General features: G+C 36.8%; 1 protein-coding gene across 1 annotated transcript in view; it reads right to left on the bottom strand.

The window, feature by feature from the left end:
• TTC29 (tetratricopeptide repeat domain 29) overlaps positions 1 to 27,865 on the bottom strand; it is an 85,348-nt gene that overhangs the window by 52,591 nt on the left and 4,892 nt on the right. The window contains exons 3-4 of the mRNA XM_075709439.1: positions 14,203 to 14,426; positions 2,614 to 2,799 (exon numbers count right to left, since the gene is read on the bottom strand). Coding sequence (XP_075565554.1) covers positions 2,614 to 2,799; positions 14,203 to 14,426 — 410 coding nt within the window. The remainder of the gene's footprint in view (positions 1 to 2,613; positions 2,800 to 14,202; positions 14,427 to 27,865) is intronic.

Raw genomic sequence — 27,865 nt, forward strand, 5'->3', positions numbered from 1 at the left:
GGCAGTGGTTCGATAACAGTAGTTAGCGATGCTCAGTACGAGCCTTTGAAGCTACAAATAGATAGGGATGTTTGCTTTTACGCACCTTCCTAAAATCATCTCTTTTTTTAGCAACTGAAGGACCAAATGAAAAGGTTGCAAAAAATCCAGCAACTTCAATCATTTTATTCTACAGAGTATCAAGACAGATAACCTAATCAAGCATTTTTCCCTCAAAATGAAAATGACTTGGTTGTGACTGGCTGGGCTTTCAGCAAGTGCTATCTTATTTACTGGGAAACTGGATTTAGCTTAACTTCAATTCCTGGAACAATACTGGAATAAATAGTCAAACAGATTGTTCCCAAGCATTTAGAGAAAAAATAAAAATACTATAGCCAATGCCAATACATCAAGAGCAAATATTATCAAACCAATCTTCTATTTAAGTTAGTAAATTCTTTCTCACTGTCATATAACTTCCTTGTAAAGCATTAGGGAAGCATAGTTCACCTGCAGCTATTATCAGGTGAGTGCAAATTGGTTAGGAAATACTATATAGACATTGGTTATCAGGAGTTGACTGTCAGTATGGAAAAAGGTACTCAGTGAGATTCCACAGATGCCTGTCCTAGGTCCAGTTTACTACTTAGTTTTTCATTAAAGACCTCAATTACAGGATAGAAAAATGCTTTTTAAATGTTCAAATGATCCCAAACTAGGAAGAAGAGAAAGCATGTTGAAGGACAAATTCAGAATTGAAAACAATCTTGACAATGTGTAGAAACTGCCTACAAAGCACAGTGTACTTACTACTCAGTGCAAGAAGAAAACAACATATTGCATTTAGGCAGAACTAACTGGTGATCCCAGAACGGGGAACAGAATAGCTAGTTAACAGTTCTTCAGAAAAGAATGGAGAGGTTACTGAAGATCATGAACTGAATAAGAATATGCAATTTATGCTGTAACAAAAAATGTAGTAGTTATACCTGAAAACACAAATAAAAACACAACTTGTAAGAAAAGTAATCTTTCCATTTTATTGATTATTGGTATAAACTCAAACTTTAAAACTGAATCCAGCTCTAGGTGTTGCAGGCAAGAAAGATATGACAACAGTTCAGAGGAAAACAGTGTGAATGACCAGCAGTCTAGAAAATATGAAGAAATATTGAAAAGTTGTGATGTTTCAGCTTTAAAAGAACATGGGGAAAAACCAGGACAATAACCTTTCAACTGGAAAAAGAAAAAAAAAAAAAAAAAAAAGAAAAAGGCTGCAGGTTTTATGTCTTATGTCCAGGTTTTTGCTGGGAAATTAGGCCATCTTTCAAAGCCCACCCATTCTGTCAGACATATACTGGAATTACACTATTTCTACAAAATATTTCAGTTTCTGTGAAAAATCTTTTTTTTTCCCTCTAAGAAAAGCCATTCTATTTGATAAACCAGCCACAAGCTGAGCTCAAAGCTGGAATGGTTTCAACCCACAAAATCAAACTTAAAAACAAAACCGTAATGACTATACAAATCACATATATTTGAAGCAATGGTTAGGCATGCAGTACACTTAAGAATTAGAACTGGAAGGTTTTATTCAGTTACTTGAGGCTCACTCATTGCTTGCCTTCCCATAACATGAAAGGATTTTAGACAAACAAAGGAAAACACCTTTTTTATACCCAGCCTGCTATACACACACAAACCCCTCTGCCATGAAAGGTATTGTATGTTTTTAAATATAGAAACAAGGTTCATCTTGATATAAGAAAATAATATTTTTTACAGCAGAACAATCATTCACCGGAACAGCTTCCCTAGGGATGTGGTAGAGTCCCCATCGCTGGAGGTTTTCAAGATGTGATTGTACAGGGTGCTAAAACAGTCTCATCTAGGCTCCCTTTCCCATGAAAGGTTGCACCAGATGATCTTTTTGAGGTCCCTTCAAGCCTGGGCTGTTCTCTGATTCTAGTTACTTCTATTAATACCCTTTCTAATTTCAGAGACTGCCAGTTTGAGGATACAGGTGCATGAATGGAGAAATGGAACTTGTGGTATCAATCTGATGTGGCGGTCATGTTCAAACAAATGGTGTAATTTTCATTCAAGAGAATCAGAAGGCAGTTTTTGAAAAGAACACAAGAATATAGGCTGTTTTATCCAAGTGTAAATTGGAGGCATGATTAAACTGAATTATGTGTTCATACCTCTTTTAAATCAACCCAGTTTGTGTAACTACAGATGCCATCCTCCTCAAACACCTGTGGCCTGAGGCAGCATTACCAGTCTTTTGTCAAAAACAAGCAAAAGGAAATAAGGTCAAACCCAAAGAACCTTCGCACTAAACAAATGCTTCCTTTAAACTTGTGGTTTTTTTTTTTTTTATCTGACTGAGTGCTTTTGACTGTAGATAGAAAGTCAACAGAGGTAACAGGTCTGTGAATAATTATAGACTTCTTTGTCTTCCTATTTGCTGCTCCAAAAACCAAAAATTGCAAGTTTAAAAACTTCTTTTAAAGTATGGTTGCAAGTCAACTTTACATTGAAATACTGTGCCCTGTGAAGAAACACAAGTTGCCAAATATGACTGTTTCAGTGCTGATACAGTGTAGATTTATGATCTCAGTGACTTACCTTGTTCCTCATTGATGAGACCCATATTTGCATGTGCTTGTGCCTCTCTCTTCCCACCATCAATTTTTATTAGTTGAGCAGTGTTAAAGCATTTCTCATAAAAGTAATTACTTAACCATTTGTCCTCAGGGTCTTTGAAACAGTAGGCCAAGTTAAGCTGGTTATCGTACACCTCCTCGTAGTGCCCTTTAAAAACAAAAATTGCAATCAAAATATTAGATTATCATCAGCTTTCAGAAATCTCACATATTACAGCAATAACCACATAATGAAAATGAAGAGCTATTTCTATTTCCACCTCTGAAATACCACCAGGTTCTCCTACATGTCTACTCAAAGAAATATGATAAGGGGAAAATGATAACTTTACGAATTAGGCAGAATTGAAAACTTATTTTAGCAAAACCACAATAAATTGCTCTCATTTCTGTATGCAAAACCAAAATTCAGTTCAATGAAACATGAAAAACCTGGATAAGACATTGGCTAGTCAAAAGAGAGATGCTAGAGTGAGCAAAAAGAGCACACAGTCACTGCTGGAGAAGTGTTTGTCTGAGCCACTGAGACCTGAAAAGGCACCAAGAGCTTTCATAACAGGTCTGAGGTAACAATTGTGGTGACGGAGATGAAGAACCAAACAAAACACTCTGCAAACACAGTCCATTAATTCATACCATTTTAAATATGTTCAAAGTAAGACTAACAAGAAAGGCTTTGAGTTTTCATGTATATTCCCATTTTTAGCACCTCATCACTCATCGAAATTAAGGACAAATTGAAATTTTACACCTTGCCCTGAAAAAGACAGTTCACCAAGGTGTTGCTCTCAGAACAAATGTGGAAAGCAGGGGAGACTCAAAGTCAGAAATCTCCTTTGTGATCTGAAGAAAAACCCCACATTTAGTTCTCACTCTATCATCTCAGACAGCTAAATGAACACACACTATCCCTAAAACTTGTAAAAACACTGGAAGTTCCAAATCTAAGCAGCATTACTAAATTATTAACAAATATATTATTCACAATTTAAAATTACAGAATGAGAGCTTCTGTGGAATTAGAGATATTTCTCTCAGAAAAAGCACCTTTAAAAAAAATCCACAAAAAATCCTCTTTGGATTATTGCAAAACTGTATTAATTTGGAGTAGAGATCTAAAACTTACCTGACAACTCTTATCATACTGCTTCTTCCTATCCTAAGGGGGACTTGAAATATATATTCCCTATGTGATGCTGAAGAATCTATGAGATAATAAAGTACAGCATGAACCTGTATGTTTCACAGATAAATTTATCACTGGCTAAACTAAATGAATTTTCTTTCCAAACTCTGCTCATGTCAGATGTGAATGGGAATAATTAGCTAAAATTCCATGGCAGTTTTTGTTGGCTACTTACTGTGTTTGTGGCTGTTAAATGAACGGAATCCAAACAGCCAGTTCTTTAAAGAATTTTAATGTAGTTGGGTAAAGGAGGAGTTAAGAACCACAAATCTTGCAGCAGATAAGAGACTGTTTGGTTAAGCTAGATGTGTGAACAGAACTGTGTTGCTTTCAGGAGTTCTGCAATTTGTAAGCTTTGCTCAACAAAGAGAGAAAAGGGGGAAAAGAAAGAAAGAAACCCCTCTTACTCCTGGGTATGGAGCACCACGCAGAAATCAACTGGGGAAAAAAAAACTTGATTTCAATACAGGCAAGATCTCATTCAAAGTCCAGATCTTTCCTCAGTGTTTTAAAACTATGATACCATATCAAAACAGTTTGACCGAAAGATGCAGTTAAGTTATCTTCTTTTGTTATCTGCAGGAAGAATTGGGGAAAATCCAACTTTCAAAAAGTAATTTCTTGGCTGTAAATTCCCCCATCTATGTGAGTCACTTGCATTGTTTGGAACAAACAGCAGCAGTTACTCAAAAAAGTACTTTGAATGCATCACTAAACCACACAAGAGAGTGTTTCCTCAGCCTCATCTCTAGTACGTTCTGTCTCAAAATTAAAAATGACAAATTACATACGGTCTAATAGAAAGTAATCTAAATCTCTCATTCTGTCTGTTGTCTTGACTGAGTTCTTTGAATAACTTTATCAAGATGTTCTGAAGTCAGTGTGCTGCACAACACGGTAAGAACTTTATTCCATCTTCTGAAGGAATCCTGTTACCACCTAATCATGTCTGCAGTCTTCAAGATGTTTATCTAGTATTTGTTTCTCCTCCATTTTTATCTGTCTTGGCCATTTCGTAGAACATTGGCTGCATTTTCCCTGCTTAAAATTTTCTGAAATCAAGCTGAAATGTCTTTTCCCCATTCTTGAACACCCTCTGGTTTTGTCTTTTGATTCACAAATTCATTCCTCTTTAATGGTAAACAATACATTTTTGTTGCTTTTGCTTTTTTATTTATTATTTTGCTTTCCTATTTATTTTGTCAAGAGTTTTTCCTCCATGAAGTGGTACCTCATATTTCTACATTTTTAATAATTTCCATTAAAATATATAAAATTATATATTTATATATTTTTATACTAGGGACAGGCATGGGTTACCTAGGATCCCTTTACTCTCAATGAAGAAAAGCAGATACATCTTGGCTGTGGTTTATCTCATCCCAACTTAAACATCTATTGCAGCACAAGGGAGCACTTTTAAAGATTCTCTCAAAAGTAAAAGGCAGAGGTTCCCATGATAATTACAAGTACGTAAACAAATAACCACACAAACAGAGAAATACAAAACCTAATTATAACCACTAAAATAAAGGTAACAATACACATCATATATAGATTACAGCTAAGTGAAAATGAACTTAGAAGATACCAGAGGATACATACAAATGGTTACAATAACACAGTAAAGGGAAAGATAATTGGATTGTCATTGGGGTAGAACACTAGATACAGATTTGTTGCCTTTGAAATCTTTGCTACAAAGTATCAAGGCACTAATGTTACATAAAATTACGCAAATAACTTCAGGTAGTGCCCTACAAATCTCAAGAGATGGAACTGACCTGAGGCGGACTATTGCTACTGCCACAGCTTTGATTGAATGAACTTTAATGTGACCCTCTGATGACTAACCTGCCGGTGAATAACAATGAGAAGTGCACAAAGACAACCATTTCTCTGCAATTGTCTTGGACAGTGGCTGACCAGATATGCTGGTCATAAAATAAACCCCCAAAGACAGACTTTTAAAAGCCGTATTGTCCTTTGGATTCAATGTTTGATTTACAAATCAAGAAAAACATTGAGATTATCCTGACAGTGGTAAAGCTAGTATGTCAGACTTAGTAAAAGTGCACTTTTATCTCCCCAGGAGATGAAAAATATTAGAGTAGCTAAATAGTTTCTTTCATAAAATCTCCCAGTTGTTAAAGCTTTGACCTGTCTGATTCTGTATAGTAAGTTCTCCACTTACTAGTAATAGAGTAATAGAATACATGTAGACAAGTCATCTTTATGCATCTGTTGATACAAAAAAAATAACTATCAGCACCACTTAACAAGAGAAGGAATGACAGCACTGGAATTTGATACCAAATGAACAGAAAGAAAAGTTTGAGTCACACAAGCAATTGTAAAACGGTTCTTGCAAGACAGATTCCTGTTTTTAAATAAGAAACAATTAAGAAAGCACATAGATAAATGTTCAAAGGCTGATGTCATTAACATTTCAAAAATTACATTAATTCCATAAAACATTGGAAGCTAAATTCAGGTCTTCCAGAACATTTAAGTCACAGGATTGTGAGAATACCGTAAAGATGAACATCTACGCAAAGTGGCAGCTACACAGAACAAGCAGAACTTGATGGAGCAGATGGCAAGGCCTGTTAGTTCACAGTTTTGGACTTAACTGAAGATCCAAAGCAGGGCTAAGAACACATCTTAGGGGCAATTACCCAACAGAACATTTTTTCAATGCCAAATTACCAAATTAATGGTGGTAATATTTCACAAAAATTAAGCAGAAAACAAAGAGATAGTCATGCAGTATTGGTTTAATAATATTTTAATATTTTTATATTTTTGTCACAGAATATAAATTACAGAAAACAGACTTCTTTCATTTTGTTTGATCTGAACTTTTCCAAAGATTTTCTTTTCATTGTACTTTGCAATTCTAAACAACTTTGAAATTGGGTGTCTATGCACAAAAGGAAAATATCCCTATCAAACCTCACTGAGATCTTTTTGTTAAGCAGGGATTTAAAAAAAATCCCTTTGACTTGAGCTTAAACATTAAACCCCATATATTAAACACATATAGTATTTCCTGCCTTGCATCAGGATCTCTTCAGGTGCATCTCAACTGTCAAGGATCTCCCCTTGTTGTGCTCAAGCCATAGTCCCTGACTGGCCTGCTGAACGTTATCTTTGTTCCTGGGCTCTTCTCAGGAACTGTTCCCTTGGCAAGCAAAGGTGTGCATGGAACAGAGGATCATTCAAATCCATGGTCTGCTTGCTTGTTGTGTTCAGCCAGACAACTACTAAGTAGTGCAATGCACAGGGATAGTGAGGTGGAGTTCGAGTATGACAATCTCAACAGAGCTAAGATGAGAGAAAAGAAACATATAGAAGATCTGCAAGCCATACTAGTGCAATTTAAGTACAACTGCTGCCACATCTGTATGATCTCCTTCGTGACAGGATGTAGTGGAAGAAAGGAAAAGAAGTACAGAAATGGTCTTCAGAGAATAGATGAAAACAACATCATGAAGAGATCCTGGTTTGGTATTTACCTTGAAGGAGAAAAGAAAGAGGCTGTTGTTCTTGTTAATGGAAAAGAGAACTTCTCTTTTTTAAAATACAGGTATCAGAAAGAAATTTTTCAACATCCATTTATGGCTCAATATTTTCCACTCAAAAAACCACCAGTCAGTCATTTATTCCTGCCAGATGAAGGCCATATAGAAAGTTTTCAACAGCTGGTAACACTCATCTTCCAGTTCAGTTAGCTGTTTTTAGTGAGTATGACTTGATTATAACTGACCATTCACTCTTGAAGACATATAAAGGAATGGCCTAAGATCAATTAAGCCACTAAGAGTCATTTTTGATGTCAGAATGAGACACCATTAATACTGGAAGTTTCATTTTTCTTTTGCCAGAGAGATCAATACCAGTGACTTAGTAGCAAGACAGCTGATGCTGTTAAGAATTCACACACAGAAAGATCCAGGATGGCAGCTGCTGGGCCACAAAGAAGCATGAATAGTAATAGAATATGGTGCTGCAATCAGTTTATTTCCACCAGGATCCATACACGGCAAAGAATCAGTCCCATTTGCTTGCTCAGGCCAATCACGCCTCTACACCTAGAGGTAGAGGATCACCATTCCTTTTTCCAGAAAGTTTATCCATAAGCTGGACTTGCATACAAATGAAGAAAGGTTGCTGTGGGGTAGCATGCTGTCACCATCAAGTTTCAGGCAGAGCCTCTGTTTCCTAGATATCATGAGGCAGGGTGTACACAGAGCACACGCATCCCAACACTGCTAGGTATATAAGGGGAATATATTCAATGAAAGTACAATCTATACAAAGATGCTAAGGAAACGGTTAGGATATAGTTTTGCCAAGTAAGGATAAAGCTATCTAATGATAACGATAGAAGGCAATTAACTGGTAATCTGGGATGCTAAAGGAGGGCTCCAAGCCCTTGCAATGAAAATACACTACTGAAATTTTCTAAGAGATGCTGCTTCTGTTGAAGTCAATGGTAGTTCTACAATCGGCTATATTTTGAGAAGGCTTGGCTTCTTTCCTAGGCAGAATCACTTAATTTTTTGTAAGATAATTACAAAAATAATAAAATCCTCCATTGGTGTCTAGCAACTGCTGCATTTTTTCCTGTGATACAATATTAAATAGAGAAGGACAAACTTGATTAGGAAATAAAACAGTGTTCCTTTCCCCATCCCCCCAAACCCAAACAAAACTATGCCTCCTCTGAGCAAACATTAAAAGAGCTTTTGGTATGTTTATCCTTTTCTTTTTTAATGCATAACTGCTTTCCATTTTTTTTTTTTCCCCAAAATAGCGTGGGTAATATGGTTATTGCAATGTTTCTAGCCCAGCCTAAAGCATAAGTGTGAAATCTTACAGAAAAGCTTTCCAACTGTAAAATGCTAAACTCTGTTTTCAACCTTAAGTACCTCAGACAAAGAAAGATTTTCCAGTGCAAACACATCAAATACTCATGCTTTCTTCATATACTGTATGAAAAGTCATCTTTTACAACAACAAATAATGATAACTCATACTGTCAAAAGTTTTCTCTACACTGAGGTGAGGATAGAAGCCAAGTTAGCACTTCCTTCTAATTGTGCGTGTCTGATGTTCTCTAGAACAAGGGTCAGCAGCCTGTAGCGCACACACAGATTGAGCATTTAGCATACAGCATACCAGAAAGGTTGCATGGGGTCAGGGACCAGGAGCAGATGGAATCTCAGAAAAGCAACAGCTTCCAGGTCTTAACTCCTACTCTCCACCAGCTACCCCAATAATCAACTAATAAGCAGTGCCTTGCCCGTTTGAAGTCACATTCATACCCGAGTATAGGTTCCTTGCAATGGCTTTGGCACAGTGAACACAGTGATCTGCCACTATAGTGCTGACTGTTCAATACATGTTGCAGCCACTGAACTGTGGCATTTTCCCTGGTTTCGCTCCCCTGCTCTGGCAAAGTAGAGCCAATATCCAAGACACCTCTCCCTTTAATTCTTCTTGAGCTGTAACTTGCCTTGCATCCCTTTCAACTTGTACAATACAAGTAAACCAGCTCACTCTAGCAAGCACTGATCATATAAGCCCTTCAAGGGCTCTGCTAGTCCTAGGTAAGGATTCAGTTGGGGATCAAGCCTACATTTAACACGTAATTCAGATGTAAGCTGAAGAGCAACAATTTTCAAGCCCTTCTGAAATAATACTGGAACAGGTGACCTCAAATTTGACAAAAAACAGATTTGGCACACTATCCCTGAGAGGCTGGCCTCAGTCTAAAACACACAACTGATACTTTACAGTATAATCTGCATACTATCAATCATTCTTCTGGTAGGCTCAGTACTAACTAACTAACTAAAAACAGCTACACAATACTTTGATGAGATGATTCAAAGAAGTGGCTTAGCCTAATGAGCATACAGACCCAACAAGTAAATGGGCAATGCATTTTAAAACAATAAGACCGACTGTGGCGGCCAAGTAGTGATTTAAAGAATTGTGTTGGCTTTGGCTGGGATGGAGTTATTTTTCTTCATAGTAGCTAGTATGGGGCTATGTTTTGGATTTGTGCTGAAAACAGTGTTGATAACACAGGGACCTTTTAGTTACTGCTGAGCAGTGCCTATACAGAGTCAAGGCCTCTTCTGCTTCCCACCCCCCCCCCCGCCAGCGAGTAGGCTGGGGGTGCACAAGAAGCTGGGAGGGAACACAGCTGGGACAGCTGACCCCAACTAACCAAAGGGATATTCCATAACATATGATGTCATGCTCAGCATATAAAGCTGGGGGAAGAAGAAGGAAGGGTGGGGAGGGATGGTGTTTTGTCTTCCCAAGTAACCGTTACACATGATGGAGTCCTGCTTTCCTGGAAATGGCTGAACACCTGCCTGCCAATGGGAAGTAGCGAATGAATTCCTTGTTTTGCTTTGCTTGCATGCGCGGCTTTTGCTTTACCTATTAAACTGTCTTTATCTCAACCCACGAGTTCTCATATTTACTCTTCTGATTCTCTCCCCCATCCCACCAGGGGGGAGTGAGTGAGCAGCTGTGTGGTGCTTAGTTGCTGGCTGGGGTTAAGGCATGACATTCATATGGTAAACTCTGTGCAAATACCAGCTTAAAGGTTTTAATTTCACTTCTAGATATTTTTATCTGAGCAACAGCAACGTTACTGTTATCATGAACTGTTCTCCCAGGCAGACATTACACTGGGTGCTGTTCAAAAATTCCAAAATGTAAGTAAAAGGCTTCATAGTTGGATTTACTTTGTTCCTACTTTTTCCCCATGACTCACCCAAACAGAGAGATATAGAGTCAAATTTTGTCTGGGTCTTAGACAGATAATACAGAAAAAGAATTCTGCTCAGTTCTGTAGGGTATGGTCATCATTTGTTCACAGGGTGTCAGCAGCCAAAGGGTATTTAGTTAGCAACCCTCAACGTCAGACAAGGATGGACTGCAGCTTCAAACTCTCCCTCCTGCTAACTCACAGAACAGTACTGAGTAGGGGCTAGGGAGCTATGGCTCTTCAAAGGGAGAACAACAATAACCTGCCAGCACCGTATTATACCTTTCAAGGACAATTATTCCTTTAAGTGAAATTACTCTGAGCAGTACAGTCAGGCAGGCAAGCAGGCAATTGAGCAGGCATTCCATGGCCTCAAAATATAACTTTCTTTTTGAGAAAAACCCTGCGCCAAGTGGTTTCATACCTGTGCCAAGAAATAACTGCATATATCAAATGCTGAGCTATGCAGATATGTTGCTTTGGCATTTATCCTGCATTCTTCTGTAAAAAACCCTACAACTATACATATTTTAACAGCTAAACTATCTCTTTTTTTAAGCTACTGAGACCAGAACTAATAAAAAGAGAGGTTAGTCCATAATAATAAAAGAAGATCAAGGAATAATTAGAAAGAACTCAATTTTGAAGTCAGAAAAATTTACATTATTTGCATCAAAAAAAGACTAAATAGGAATGCAGTCAAGTATTGCCAATATTTCTGCCAGCATTTTTGGGATAATGCTGTACCTAGGGCAAAATAACTGTCAGCTGTTTTTCTGAGAAGCTGCAAGGATTAATGCTAGCTCTCTATTTTTAAATACTTGGGAGGTATTAAAATACAATGACAATGAGATTAAGTTAGACAGCAAAAAAGATACTTTCTTTGCACGCAGTATAATATTGGCAATAGCCAATTTAAAAAAAGATGACTCCTGTATGATTTGAAGTTCAATCAAAATGTTCCACTAAAAATAAAAACAGAGATAACATTCACTGGTGTATGTAAAGGTAAATGGTCTGTACAATGTAACGCTGGTAAAGAAAATGTCACTATTTTCAAACCCAGCAGTAAAGAAAATAATCACTCTTTGGTATCAGCATCCACATTGTGATGGATGGAGCTGATTCTGTTCAAGCAAAGAATTTAAGTCCAGCATTATAGCGTCCTACAACTACAAACTATCAAAAAAATGAAAATATTAACATATTCCACCAATAAATATGGAAAGCAAATGAATATCTAGCTTTCTCTGTGCACTATGGTAACAACCATAAAACTCCAAACTTAGGAGCAGCAGTTCTAAGTTATATTCACAATTAAGACAGCAACACTCTACGATACAAAAATATGAGGTGAGAAAAATCAAATAACAAATAAGAAAATTATTTGCTGGCATAGTAAGTGAAGTTTTGTTTTCCACTTACCACTTCAGGTTCAAAAACAATCCCTTCATGAAGTTTAAATTTGTCAGCAAACTTGCAAGTCATAAAGATATTCTTTTTCATAATTTATACCTGCTACCTCTTCTTCAACACAACTGTTAGCTCAGGACAGCATACCTGAGGCAGGCAAACCTTCAGCTAACCTAGTATTAGTGACATCAGCCACACTGTGAAACTCTCACAATCTGCAGGCCCAGATATTACTTTCAGCTTTTTAAGCTTGAACTGTGGTGGCTGAAGAGCAAATGCAGGTCAGCTGCTTTTGTGACTGCTACATCATGGTAAGTTCCAGCTGAGGTGAACTGCTGAACACTTCTTAAATGGTGTCAACTAGAGTTGTCAGGAGATCATAAGCCAGAGCCCCAAGCAATTTGATTAGAATCAGAGGGTAACTGGATTAGTGGAAATACTGAATTAGTATTTGATGAGCTGCATAATTCACACGTTATCTTCCAGCACTACCAGCTCTAACACCTGCAACATGAATTAACATCTGCCTCTTCATGTGCCAGGTGACTCAAGCCTCACTTAAAACAAACAAGAGACTTGTGCAAAGGTTTGTATTGAAACTGGTGAAAAAATCAAAACTAACTATACCTTGATCTAGCAATTCAGTAAAGATGCTTGCCAACTCTATTGGCACATTCTCATTATTTTCTCTTCTTTCATTTCAACCAACTCTAACAGGCAAAGCTGGGAGATATTCTCTCCTAGAGGCAAGGTACAATCAGTCAGACAATTGGTGGTATGTTGTCTCTGTGAGAGGTGAAAGGCTTACAGAGCCCAGCACAGAATGAATGCTGGGTTCAGTGAGAGAAAGGGCCCCTGCCTTTCACAGGGGCAGAAACTGCACGGTCAGCAGCACCTTGACTCGCTGGGAGCATATTTGCCAACTCTGTTGTCACACATCAGTTTGTAACACTGAAAAATATCATGCACTGAAGGAAGGCTCCTCAAGGAGCTGCAGGAAACAGGCCCATCAAGATAGCCGTATTTACTACTTTTTGAACATCGCAGTGTTGGCAGTATGCTTCTGTCAGGGCAGTCTGAGTGCAAAACTTCTCTTGTACTCCTGCAAGCTACAGGGGTGCCTGTTCAGGTTTCAATCATACTTGAAACAAATCTGAAGATTCCTTCCAATCATGGGTTGGCTAGACTTCCTGCCCAGAATTACAGTGAATTAAATAAAGAAACACAACTTTTGGCTTTCATAGGAAACATGAAATAAACATTTTAAATTAACATTTTTTAAGTGCTGAAAGGGTTTTTTTTGTTTTGTTTTTCCTTTTTTAAATGAAGTTGTCCGTTTCTAAATTTCAGTCAAAAAGCTTAGGTTCCAAACTCACAAGCTTTACTGTAGATTTTCATATTTGTAATGATCAAAATGCAACTTGAAACAAGCCAACTATAGTGAAATCAGCTCAGCTGTGAAACAGGATTGCAGTTAGAGCTTTATCTACCTCCACCCCTACAATTATTCCAAAGGAGAAAGACAGAGTAAGTTATGTTACTATTTATAGTAAAAGGAAATGATAAATATGAGCGCTTAGTAAATAGTAGGCAATAGAGGAAATACAGTAATTTGGAGTTATGTCTTCACTAATATCTAGTAATTCACAGGTGGCATGTTACATCTGTGTGCTGCATTTTATTTGACATGTTCACAATCCTTTTTAAGTCAGTCACAAATCCAAACACAGTTAGCAGACAGGTTATTTAATAAAATCAGATTTATAAAACTATTACTGTGTGAAACAGCATTTCACCTATTAAATTTTTCTAATACATAACCAGCTACTCAAATCAATGGAGAAAGAAAAACAATAAATAATGAAACTATGAGAAAATAATTGAGATGTTATCAAAGCTATAAATACATCAAACATTTCTGATGATATCATAATGCACTCGACACGGCTTTCCTTTTTTTTTTTTCTCTTCACAAAACCTCTCCCGATATCTGCAGTTCCTAATCATTTATTCTATAAATACAGCTTAGTTGACTAAGGCTGAAATGTGCTAAGATGCAGTAACGTTTCAAATTCATACATGAAACAATTTGGAAGCTCCCCCCAGGCATTCGCGGCTGCGGCTCCTGCTGCTCTGCTACCCACAATCCCCCCACTTACCTGCTCGCTGGGCTGCCTCAGCCCTGGTCAGAAAGTGGTGAAGCTGATCCAGCTTATCAGGCTGCTCCTCCAGGGACTTCTGCTGCCATATGGCTGACCCAGGCCCTGCAGCCTCCCTCAAGGCATTCCACTTCTGTATCAGAGTGAAGAGCTCGGAGAAGGACTCGTGATAACCCTGTCGCAGCATGTCTATGCAGATGTTCTCCTTGTATGAATTCCTGTTACTGGGAATAGGGAAGATAGATTTTAAGCCTTTAAACCTCTGTTCTGTTCTCCACCTGGCCAAGGAAGTACAGATAACTAAAGCAGCTTTCAAGAAGAGACCTCTGCAGTTCAGCAGCAGCGAAGGGGTATTTTTTCCCCTGCTCAGAAAACGCTCTGCTAAAATACGGTTACGAATGTCATACCCTAGGGAAGTAAACATGGCAATAATGAATAAATACCAATATCTATATTGAAAACATGTTAAAAATATACTGGTATTCTTCAGCTGGTATTGGTAAAAAAGGCTGACTGATGGGAAAAAAGCCCCGTGTTTACATTAGCTCATGAAAACACAATGAACTCTGAGTTTGCTTTAAAACAGTGCACAGGGAAAAACGAGGCACATTCCACATGTCAAAACAATGTATATGTTAAATAGTTTTGCTGTAGGGAATGATGGCTTGGTTTAAAACGTCAAACAAATGCTATGCCAGAAACATAATCATCAGATATTATTTTGCTTCTGTTTAGCATATAACTTCAGCTGGGACTGGTTTACTGATGCAAAAGTTTGATAATTTCTCCCTAATTTTAAAATCAAATGATATAGTGATGAATTTACATCAAAGTTATCTCATTCATAAACCCTGATAAGATACACATGTCAAAAAGTTGTGTAATCAAATATTCTCAAGCGGTAATATATCTTTTGAGGTATTATTTATGGAAATAATAAAAATATTTGTTTTATGTGGCATGAAACAATCATTGTGTCCTATCCTGGAGAAAACTATGAGTCCAATGGGACTGCCTGCAACACCAAAGTATAGATGTAAGGGTTTGCAGGTGTAGATATCTAGTGTGAGAAAACAAACCTTTGTCCCGGTAAAATGGGAAGGACCCAGATGTATTAATTTTGTTTCCTATATTCCATTAAGTTTCCAAACTGTTTTCAAGACTGTCTGTTTACATTAAAATCCATTTAACTTCAAATTCTCAGCAGCTTTAAAATAAATACGGAATTCTGAAAACTGAAATTTATAGTGTATGTAATAAATTCAGATGACCTCATGCTAAACAATAGCCTAATGAGACTAATACTTATAGCCTAAAAGAGCTACTGCAGTTCTTTAACTACAGTGGTAAGATGGAAGTGATACAAAAAACTTCTTAGCTAGATGTCAATGAAATAAACAGTAATGTGAGATGTAAGTAGTAAATAATCTGCATGATTTCGTATTTAATATGATTAAAATAAAATATATTAATTACTACATAGAGGCACATTAATCCTTCACATGTATTTTTTACATTTCAGTTGCAGAATTGAACACAAAAATATTACAAAATCCTGATATGATTTAGACTAGAGAGTACTGAATTTATGTCTAATATATAAATAGGTGGTTTTTGAAATTGAAAAGCACACATTGTTCACACAGACAAGGGAAATTATATAACTATTCTGTACCAGAAAACATTTGCAACATTTATCTTAGAAAAGTAAATGAGAAATACCTTTAAACATTTAAATTTTAATTTGCCAGAGTATGCTATATTTGTCATATATCAGATGCACAGTATGTAGCTTAAAAATACTGTAAAGATATTATGTTAAAATTGTACAGTGTATTCTCTGCTCTGTATATGAAATACTTTCTTTTTTCTGTTTTAAAATTCTATCTAACTAAAAAAAAATTGAAGAATATAGGTAGAAAATTCCTACCAACTTCCAAAAGCCTAGGACTGAATCCTACAGTAAAATAACTCAGAGCAGTGGAATAACAATCTGCATAGCAGACATACATACATACATATTTATTTACGTAATGTGATCTATATATGTGTATATGTGTGCATGTATTAGATCATTAAATGTATTGGAAGTAAACAAGAAAGTACTACTAAAAGATCTTGACAGTGACTAAACAAAATGTCATTCAGTTAATTTTTAACACTCACTGCATACTCACTGAGCACAGTACCAATATTTGTATAAATAGAAAAACTGTGACCACGTAACATGTTGTTTCCTGTAGACAGATGCATTTCACTTGAAGTCAAAGCACATTTTTCCCACAAGACAGCATTATTAGCAAACCAATACAGGAAAACAAAACATATAGTAAAATAGGTCAGTCTGGAAAATTAGTGTCAATATTCTTTTAATAAATCCCATCCCAGTTAATAAAAAAATTGAAATAATGCTGAAGTAATCATACAGTACAGAGCACATTTTTTTTCTTAGGCAAAGATAACTGATTTTAACTCACAAGCAATGAAGCTCTTTATAACCATTCAAATTTTAGAGGCATAAAGATAAGTTATCTCTCTGTTACAATTAAAAACAGAAAATAAACAAAGTGCAAAATAATACAATTGTTTCCACAAGTTTCTGCAATATATAAGCCACAAGTGACTGATGACACACAAACAATAAAATAGCGCTAGAAAGGAATGGTATTATGGGGATGAATGGTATTCGTGACACGTAAGAGAGTTTGCCTGCAATGAATTCTGAAATTGTTTTAGTTATCAGAGTAGTTCCAGATGAAAATGCCAGTGTCCTTTTTTTCCAGCAAACAGTGCTTTCAAACAGAGGAGTGGTGTAGGTGACAGCAAGAAACTTTTCATGATACCTTGAGATAAACTATAAATCCTCAATCCTCAAAATGCTTTTCGTATTGCTTTTCATGATGTCATGCAGCATGTAAAATGAGAGGTTAGAACACCTCATGTTTTACATAACCGAAGATCGCTTTCCTTCTAATATCAATATCAAAACCTGATACCTAATTAGAGGTACATGATTTATTTCATAAAATCCAGCGCTTAACAGTATGCTTCTACTACATTAAGAAGCCAGTTTACACGAAACCTTTTGAACCTGACTACCTAATAAATTACGATGTATTGTTAAAGAAGTAAGTTTGGTTTTCTGCACTGCGTCCACGCCGACTTCAGGTTTCCTTTGAACAATTACGTTACTTCGAGAAGCAAAATGAAAAAAGACCGGCCTTTCCTTTGCTCGCAGCCGTTCAAGAGGTTTTAATGGTCTCTGGGGGCACCTACTGGAAATCTGCAAAACTGCAGCCGGGACGTGTTAATCTCGCAGCTGCCAGTGCGGCAAGGCCCGGCCGCAGAACAAAGGAAGGCACCGACACGGACGAACCGCGGGGCGCGCATCGCTGCGAGCAGCGCGCAGGGGAGCGGCGGGGCCGCGCCGCCCCGCGCCGTCCCGCGCCGCCCCGCGCCGCCCCGCGCCGTTCCGCGCCGCCCCGCGCCGCCCCGCGCCGCGCAAGCACAGGGCCAAAAGCCTGCCCGCGCTGCCCGCCTGCGAGCCATGAAACGAGTGGAATTAGAATGAGCTTGGTGATGGTAGCGGTGGTTGGTTTCCAGATTGACCCGCGGCAGGAATGCAAAGCTGAAGTCCTCTTTCCCCTTTGAATGATCGCATGCGCGTGCGAGGAGAAAAAGGGTTCCGATGTGTTTTTTAAACCAAATTATCTTTCATGAAATCTGGAGCACATCTATGTGTTTATGGTTAAGACAAAGAGACCAATAAATCTCTTTTTAATTTAAAGCGGATTTGTTTGGTTGGGTTTTTTTAATCCATGAAATTCAACAGATGAAAACCATAATACTTAAACATAGACAGTGCTGAGAACCCGCTGCTTTTCTGACCGTACACTCGTCTCTCTCATTACTGAAACCCTGTTGATGTTGCCAGATGTTTCTTTACACGGGCCGCGTAAAACACTGAAATGAGGTCCGCTTACTGGGTCTGGCTGGGTACCCTGCGTTTGTCCTACATCAGCAGTTACTGTGATGCAGTATTTTATGCATGAGGTGCTGAAAAATTCCGTGCGCTTCTGTGTGTGTGTCGCGGGGGGGGGTGGGCGGGGGGCATGTGTCAGAAGAATTGTCAGCCCCAAATAAATAAGCACCAAAAGTTAAAGTTGCCATTTTAGTGGTACCATGTTATAGATGGTGATTTCATGCGGTACAATATCACACGGGTGGAAGCAGCTATTTATTGAATGTGGATCTGCGAGCTTGAAAAGGCACTGCTGATGTTAACACTGTGCTTTAAGTGTACCTGGATATTGCTACAGGCACTTCACTTTTCTTAAACTATACAGCTACTTAGATAATTTTCTTATATGGATTTCTTTTATTATTATCATCGCTATTCTAAACCAATCCAGAGTCATGCTGAGGAATCACAGAAACCTGATTCTAATGTGCCGTTACCAGTGCAGAAATCATAAATACTAATCTTCAGTGAGGCTAATGAAATTACACTGTTGTTGCAATCTCAAGGACCTTCCTATGTTATGGTATTGTACTTTCACAAGACTCTTAAGCAATGCTGGGAGATCGGGACAGTACCATTCTGCACTCCCTTTAAATTAAAATCCTGCACAAGGCTGTTTGTATTCTACCCTTTACACTGAAAGAGAGGAAAGAAAAAAGAAATTAAGAGGCCAAGAGGCAGGTACCAGTGTTAGAAATAATCAAAATAATCAGTGTAGCATAACAGAATTATTTATCATGAGCTTAATTCTCCATGCCTCCTGTCTGGTGCGGTCAATTACAGACATGCAAAATAAGTGCAAAAGTCTACTATTTCCAGATGACAGATTCTTTTTTTTTTTAAGATCAGGGTCCGTATCTTTCGATTTTGTAGGATTTAATTAGTACCATAGGTTAATGCCAGCTGCTGATTACAATACAAGTGTACCGTAGCAATCCCATTTTGTAAAGCACAAAATGGCATGGATTAAACAATGATAGTATATAAAATATTAAAGTGTACTTCCAATGTAAAATAATTACTCTACCAATTATTACAATGTTTAAAAACTGTATTCAAATAGGTTTCATCCACTGGGGACTTCCTTCTGCAGCTGGCAAGTCAATGACTGATATAAATGCCTTAGATAAGGATCACAAAATTATGAAAATATAATCGAGATATTTTTGCTTAAGTTTATTTAAACAAATACATTTTACTTTTTCACCCCCACATTTTCTGTCTATAAATCTACAAGAAAATTAAAATGAAATCAAGTATGTGAATACTTAGCTACTTTGTGTTATGCAAACAAACACAGCATAAACAAGGAGACACCAGAATTTCCTCACTAAAATTTGAAAAATATATGCATTAAGTAAAAACAAATATACTATACAAAACACTAAAAAGCCAAGCATGCTGTAGGAGTTTATAACTTCAGGCTACTCTGCCTAAGAATTGAAAGAGGAATTATTATTTAGTTATAGCTGGACAGCCAAAAAGCATAACAGTTTTGCAACACTGTTAGTGACCCATATCTAAAATACAGTTAAAATATCTGCAGGGCATTGTTGAAGACAAAAAGCATTTATGCAATTACTTGGTAAATATGGAAGCTGAAGATTTGACTATCACATTCGACGTTGCTACGATCCAGGTTACAGTGGTATAAACCCATGTACTCACACTGTTGAAATCTACATTGTCGTGTCTCTGGGCTGCAATCCACTGAAGTTAGGTACATAGCTAACTTGAAAATACATCTGAGTTGTCTAAGTATCTGAGTTCAGTGTGAAAATTTACATATATAAGTACTTTGGTGAGTCAAGCCCTCAGTTGGTCAAGGTACTCAGCACATTTTCACCACATACTGCTACTGCTACAAAGCTATTTAACTGAATCAGGGCACAGCCCACTTTAATCCTAGTTTAAAGACTGTCCGTTTAAATACTTTTCTTTTAATGAAATATTTACTGGATGGTAATATGTTAAATTGTAGACTATAGTAATCTCATTAAAGAAAGATATGAAAGTACAGTAAATGCCATTAAGTAGTAATAGATGGTTAGCTTACACATCAGAATTTTTGATTACTAAGGCTGAGAATTAAATTATATTGGGGTGGCATGCATGTGTTTTAATTCCAAGTTATAGAGCTGTAATAGCTAATGTCCTAACACAAAAGGCATAAAATCCACAAAACCCCCAAATGCTATAAAAAGAATTCCCTACTCTAAATAGTAAATAAAAAATATTGCATGACAATTTGTACATATCATGAGAGGGAAGAACACCTACTTGAAATTGACCTTTGTAACAATTCAGATTTTTTTAAGTAAGAAAGAGTTTATGGAGCTATGTATTCAGAACTATTAATAGAAAGATGAAAATAAAGTATATCAGAAAATAAATATATAGATATTTTATACCATATATGTACGTACAATAACTTTCAGCATAAGCAATGCAGTATTTTTCATCTACTGCCTCACAGTCTCTGACTGTTGTCAAACGACACTTTAACCTAAATCATGCAAAGGTGGATGCATAACCTGTCAGTAGCATCCCGCAAAGAACACATATATTGGACTCGCTTCCTTTTGTTCAAAGCTACACTGCCACTTTAATACTACATAAAATGAAAAATTAATCAATTATAAACATCAAAGGATGACACAGAAGAAGTATTTTAAAATGAATCTAAGTACTGTAATAATTAAAAATCCTCATTAACCCAGAAAATGGAAATATAAATTTAGCAATGAACTTCTGGATCATCTGTCCCTAAACATAAATGCAAAGGAAGCACTAAAAATAAAGACAAAAGTGCTATCCTTATAAAAACGTTCTTCATGCAAGAGCACACACACCTGTGATTATTTCAAGCATAATCAGAAAAAACCCATTATCTTCATTAATCTTTCTGCTTTTCTTTCTAAATTAATTATGTTCATTAACAAAAAGTAATTCCAACCATATTTTATGGACTATTATTTATCAAAGTGAAGTATTTCTCAACTTTCCCCTTTTATTTCAGAGCTGACCTAATGGACTGAGAGCCAGAAACTTCTGAGTTTGGAACCCTTTCCATTTGACTTGCATGATATCGGAGAAGTCATTACATTTCTCTGCAGGTTTCTTTCACAGTGTGCAAAACTATCTTTAGAAAAAGATAATCATAATTATTTACTTTCTGTATCTTCTCAAGCTGATGCTATGAATTATCATAAAACCCTATACAAGGATATGCATTTATTACACTATTGCTATGAACAATTCCCACAGTATTTTTGCTTTTGTTTATGGTATCTCATTCAAGTCCCCACCAGAACTTACTCAGTAGTCTAAGGACAAACAGACCACACAGAGATTAAGAGGAAAAAAGAGCGGATTTTACACAATTCAGAAGGATCCACTGTAAGAATTATTAGGAAGTCATGAGTGTACCAAGCAAATTAGACTGTCTGTCTTTATTTCAGACTCTTTTTGTATGTATGTTAGAGATGCTTCACCTTTGTGGAGTGCTTTAAAAATAAAAGTCAGTTGTGTATTGCTTGTACATTATCTTCAGTACTAAATATTGTTGAACTACTGAGAAATGAAAGCACTAGAAAACCGTAAGACCAAACTTAGTAAAAACAACAAGTTACATAAAAAAAAGAAAAACTTCAGCTCACTGTGTTCTTCTTTATTAAAGTATGTCATGTATTTTATCTTTGCAAGAGTTTGATGAGTTTTTGCAAGTAAAATTCTGTTTCCTCTATACTTGCTAATAGTCATGAGAATCTGTAGTTTGCACCTTCCCATTAAAAATGTATTGTATTTTTTGAAATTATTCACCCCTCCTTTTATCCAGATCATGTCTTTGAAAGGAGGAAGTAGATAATAAATGGAATAATTCATGATTTCCCATTAAATATGAAACTTTCTTTTGCAGAGTTTAGAAAATGAAGTTCTACATAATGTACAGAAGTTGATTAGAACTTTTTTTAACCTTTTCAAGAAAAACCTTTCACATTACACAAATGCACAAAGAAGTTTCTTTAGGAAAGGCAAATCATTCACTTCCCACACAGTTCTGTTCTTTAGATCACTGCCTAATTACACTAAATAATATGTTTATCAGGCCCGAAATTCACAGAGATCATTCATTTGACCAAAAAGAATGTGTGCCTCTAAGTCCTAAAATCTCTTTTTGAAAGTTGTTTAATAAACATTGAATCCTGGTCATGGCAGGCAAGATTGTTAGGAATTATTCAGACAGAAAAAAATACATATTTAAATAATATTGTGAAAGAAATTTAAAACTTATCATCTAGCTCAATAAGTGACTTGTGCCATCTCCCTTTTCACAATCAGCAGGGAGTTTGGGATAGAGTGCCTTTATTTAAAATTTCTTTTACTATGAAAGGATACATTTCTTTGGTTCTGATTTACCCTTTCCCAGAGTTTTTAGTATTTAAAAGTGAAGAAATATCCTCATAAAATGTAAATGAGTTGACAAAACATTCCACCAGTTCTCAACCAGAGAACAAATGTGAACACAGAGGGTCATAAGGTGCTCACAGGTCACATCCAAAGATTGACATGAGCAAGAACAGCAAAATCTTGCTAGGACCTGAACATGAAATGGAAGGAACAGTTTATTTCTTTCTCCTTTTGCTGCTATGTCCTTCTTTAGCTGCTTTGAGATCTCCTTTCTCCCTCTGTCTTCGTAGTGTCATACACAGAAGAAATGGAAGCAGCTCAAATCAGTGCATCACTAGAACCAAGTACTGTGCAATCAAGGACTGAAATACAAGGGAAAAGCAGTATCTGCACCTACACATTATCTGTCTGTGTCTGAAATTGCCTTTTGCAAGCTTTCTAGTAATAGCAGCTGCCCCTCCTCCTTTCTTGCCTTAATCCCACACCAACAAGATACTTTCCCTAACCCTTATTTTCGGCAGTGCCCCTCCCTTGTCCCTTGAGAGCCTCACTCCATAACACAGAAATAGTCAAATCCACCTTACAACGCAAAATTCCCAAGCCTAAATTATGCATGTTCAAACTGGGAAGCCCCAGTAAAGATTTCAGGTTGTGAAAAAGAAAACATGGCAATATGATAAGCTGTCAATGAAAAAAGGTCCCGATATATTTGTTGAGTAAAAGATTTCACAGGTCACCTATGAAGTCACCTTACTAATTTATTTAGTAGCGGTGGCAGCTACTAAAAAGTCTGGATTAATCAAAACCCCAATCAGCTATTTGTGTTCAGCTTTCTTAAAGAACTGGTCCATCAACACAAAAGACTAGAATAAGGACAAAAAGAAAAGCAAATAGATTTAAAACTGAGTATGAAAACGCTCATGATTTAAATAACTTATAAACAGAGGACAAGATCAGAAGGCGGCCAGTCTAATAGTAGGGCTTACTAGTCCATCATGGCTACGATGAAAACAAAGAATAAAACACCCTTCAAGCTAAATCTTCTCTCCATCAGCCCACAAATCCCATTCTTCTCCCTCAGTGGGCTCTCCAGATCATCCCGGCCTCTAATCAGGTGAGGAAGTTTCTTCCTCTTTAGTCTTGGAGGACAGATGGAGTTGAATATTCAGAGACCAACTGGTAGAAGAAGTAAGGATGTAGGAAAGAAATCTTTGATTTCCACAAACTTATCTTGAGCACTAAGTCTTAATCCCTCATTAATTCTCTGACATCTTTTTTCCTTAACTCTACATAGCTGATACTGACACTGAAAACAGCAGAAACTTTGGGGGAAGGGTAGTAAATAATTTGTCCCTTTTAATTCTCTCACTGAAGAATGGAAAAATAATCTTCTATGAGATGGCACTAACAGAAGATTTAAGATGGATGCTAGGTCACTTTTGTTCTGGACTTGCTAGCTTCTTGTAGAAATGCTGCCTCAGGAATTAGTGAACGCAACTCTCTAAGACTTCTACCTGATCCCTTTTACAGCTTTCAAAATTCAATAGTTCTCCAGTGTGGGATTCAGCAGTAAAAGTACATGTCTACATCTGAGCTGGTCACCCTAAGCTCTTTATATAAGCAATGGAGAGAAATAGGTGCTTCAAAAATATAATCCACTTTATTCGAAAGCAGTTGTCTGAATCCTAAAAGATGGGGCTCAACTAATGAAATTACTTATTCTTAATAATTTCCATTGATTCTATGGGGTGATTAACCTAGTCCTCTGGATCAGTTAAATTTAGGTGAAAACCCCTTTGCTTTTTTTGCAGAGAAGAACAAAGTTTACAGCAGCAAAGGATTGCTACTATATTCACCAGTCATCACTCCTAGAGCAAAAATATTATATTCCAGTTTTCAGTATACAATCTGCAAAGTAGTTTAATGATTGATCTTCCCAGTGCTAGCTGAGATGGCTGGCAACTGCTCTGAGGGTCACAGCCCACCTGAGAATTAAAGCCTTTGCCTCTTTGTGTTCCAGATAGTCTCGAAGTGGACCAGCCTTCTGGTGAATTCTGAGCAGAACAACCCACTACATCTCAAAAACGTCTGCTCGAACGCATATAAGATAATCTTGCTCCTGCCTGAAAAAGTCATATCAGAACATATCTGTACTGACACAAATTTGTCAAGGCAAGCTTTCCATAACATACTGATCCACCACTCACAAGACAGAAAACACAAATACAAATTTTCTAAGTATATAGGTCAGTCCGTACTGTCTCTGTATAATAATTTAGATGTCATCTGACTACCAATGCATCTTGAGTGAGAACACTAGAACTCCATCATCCGATTCACAGAAATACATCTAGTAGAATTGCTAATGTAGTATTTTGTTGTTACTACTAAACAAAGCTGTTCCTCTCATCAAAAAGATTTCAAAGTCTCTCTTCCTAGTCTTTAACTCTTTTTTAATGATATGGTCATCTTTGGAAAATTTTCGTTTGTATGAAGAGGAGAGAATTGTTACTTGATCCTTCTAGCCCTGACAAAAAGATCAGGAAACAGGAATGACAATATCAAATTCTGGTCCATTCTAGGCTCTAATCCTCATTTGAGGATTCAACCCTGGAATCAATCTCTTGATGGAAAATGCATTACTTCACAGTTCATCACAAACTTTTTGACTCTTAGATCAGTCATAAGAACAATTTTTAATTTTTACTGCAACCTGATTTTGAGCCATTAATGATTTGGTGAGTCAAGAGCAAGAACAGAAAGTATCAGGGAAAGCACACTGAAGGCCACTGGAGTCAGCCAACCTCTTCATAAGCTTGCAAAAGCCCAGTTCTGTGGCAAGAAAGCAGTTATATTCTGCATTAATGGGAACCTTTACTTTTTTTCCCATTTCCAGCTTCTTACACCACATTCACTTCTTATTTCAAGTTAAAGTCGTAGAGAAGGAAACGAAACAAAATCAATGAAAAAAACAAAGCAATATCTTGTTTTAATACAATTAAAGTACTATCTTTCTTAAGCACTATTTGTTCTTCCTCATCTATAATATCACCCTGGGACAAAAAATTATTACAAAGAAAAAAAAAATGAAAGACATCTCCACATTTTTCCACAGAAAAATGAGATTATAACATAAGCACACTTAATGGAATTCTTCTCATTTGCTGAAGTTCGGAACAGAGTATGATACTGTACAACAGAAGGATAACTGCAACCTTTTTTTCCTTCAACTATGAAGAAACTAGCTTATCTTAATTTTAAAGAATATTGCGAAGGATACAATTTTAGGGAACAGCTTTAAAGAACATTGCTTGTTTCCATAAATGTGATACTACCCATACATTACTTCTTTTAGGAGGTAATAAATTTGTTATCTGCCTAACATGCACCAAATAAAATAAAGGGTGGTTAACATTAAGCAGGAGTGTGGCTACAAGAATTTGTCTTGACAAATTAATGACTGACTTATTAAGTTAACCTCCATATTAAACAAAAGTACAGATATTTAGGCGGCAAAAAAAAAGATATCCTGTCCTTTTATAAAGAAATGCAGTAATCTACTTCTGGAATGGAAACAATATTTTAAAAAAATATGTGGCATATTATAAACCGTTTCTCACACTTTTTAAAATAAAAATATCTGTTGGCTGCTGAGACATACAAAGCATAACATTGATTTCAGTAAGATCATTTACAGATATGGCTTTGCCTTACTTCATAAATAGGTTTAAAATTACAGTTGAGGCATTTAGTTTTTTAAAACTAGATTAGCCTAGTACTAATATAACTGTGTAGCTGATAGTTTGTTACCATTTACTTGCTCTCAAATGATTGTATCATGTTTATGGAACAGCATTAGTAAATTACATACTATAGAAATTTTGTAACTGCTGAGCTATTATCAAAAGCTAAAATTCTGAGAATAATTAAATAGACATAACACGAACATAATCTTTTAAAAGATGTACTTAAAAAAATCTCCATAGAAATAAACCAGAATACCTATAATAGTTCAGTTTAATCTTCTAATAGGCTTTAATAACTTTGAAAAACAGCGTATTACAAAACAGTAAGGAAACACCCCACTTTGTGTAGGTATTGCAGAACAGATGATAAAATTCTCACTTCATTGTGGATTTCCTTGCTGGTTTCCTTTTCCACAACCTCCAGACTCAGGGTTTGGATATAAAAAGAAAAATCATATACGAGTGTTTTGGGGGTTGGGTTTTTTTGTTTCATTTATTTGTTTGTTTGTTTTTTTAATGGCAGTAAAAGGCTGACCTGATCAAATCAGAGCTGTAAAATGCTCTTTGAAGCCCCAAGGCCTTCCTAAAATAGCAGTGAGTTCTTGTGTAATCACAGAGAGTACACTTCTGTCCCTAGCATGGTGTGTGTACTGTGGAAATCCACAGGGGCTAAAGAATGCAACAGCTCACTGGGAAGGCAAGCCAGTCTGCAACAACTGTTGTAGTGCAATGACTACAGCAGCACTGCACAGCTGGTATGGAACTAGGGTGAAAATAAGCAAATGTACTTTTTTTCTGTGCTTGCTCCCTGAGGTGTGATACTTCTTCCCCCTTCGCAGAGCTACCCTTAATTCACGGGACAGGACCTCTGTCAACACAGCATTCGCTTGGGAAGGATCTGTTCCTTATGTTGGTCCCGCTCATGCAGAATGCGACCGAGCCACAGACCAATCTTAGTTTCCTTCTCTTTAAGCAGGGAATATTTAAACCAGCTGTGACACCTAGCACGATTATTATGACAGCACGATCAAAGGTAACTGTCCCACATCAACCACGTGTGCTCACAGAGCAGTAACACGGCATTTCCCACTGCCTCACCTAACTCACTTTCCTGTCACTGTCAGGCTGCTCTCTCGCACAGCCTGTGACCATGATAACAGTGTCTCTCCTACAGAAACAAAGGAACAAATTGAACTTTGCAAACCCTAGCATAACATATAGAGAAAGTCCTGCCCAATCCCATCACTGAACTAATCTTTAGTCTGTCATCTTTGAACCTAGTCTTAATTCAAATAAAAGCAAAGTATGAGTTTGCTTTAACCAGATTGCTCTCCTAGACCATCAGACCAGTTACATCACAATCTTTGTACTGATAGTCAGAACACTTTAACATGTCACCATTGTAAAATAAAAGCAAAACGGACATGTATCACAGGAAAGGAAAGTGTATCTGCTGGCTGAGTATTATATAGTCTGGTTTTACGAC

Source organism: Pelecanus crispus, chromosome 4 (assembly GCF_030463565.1).
Source record: "Pelecanus crispus isolate bPelCri1 chromosome 4, bPelCri1.pri, whole genome shotgun sequence".
Classification (NCBI taxonomy): Eukaryota; Metazoa; Chordata; class Aves; order Pelecaniformes; family Pelecanidae; genus Pelecanus; species Pelecanus crispus.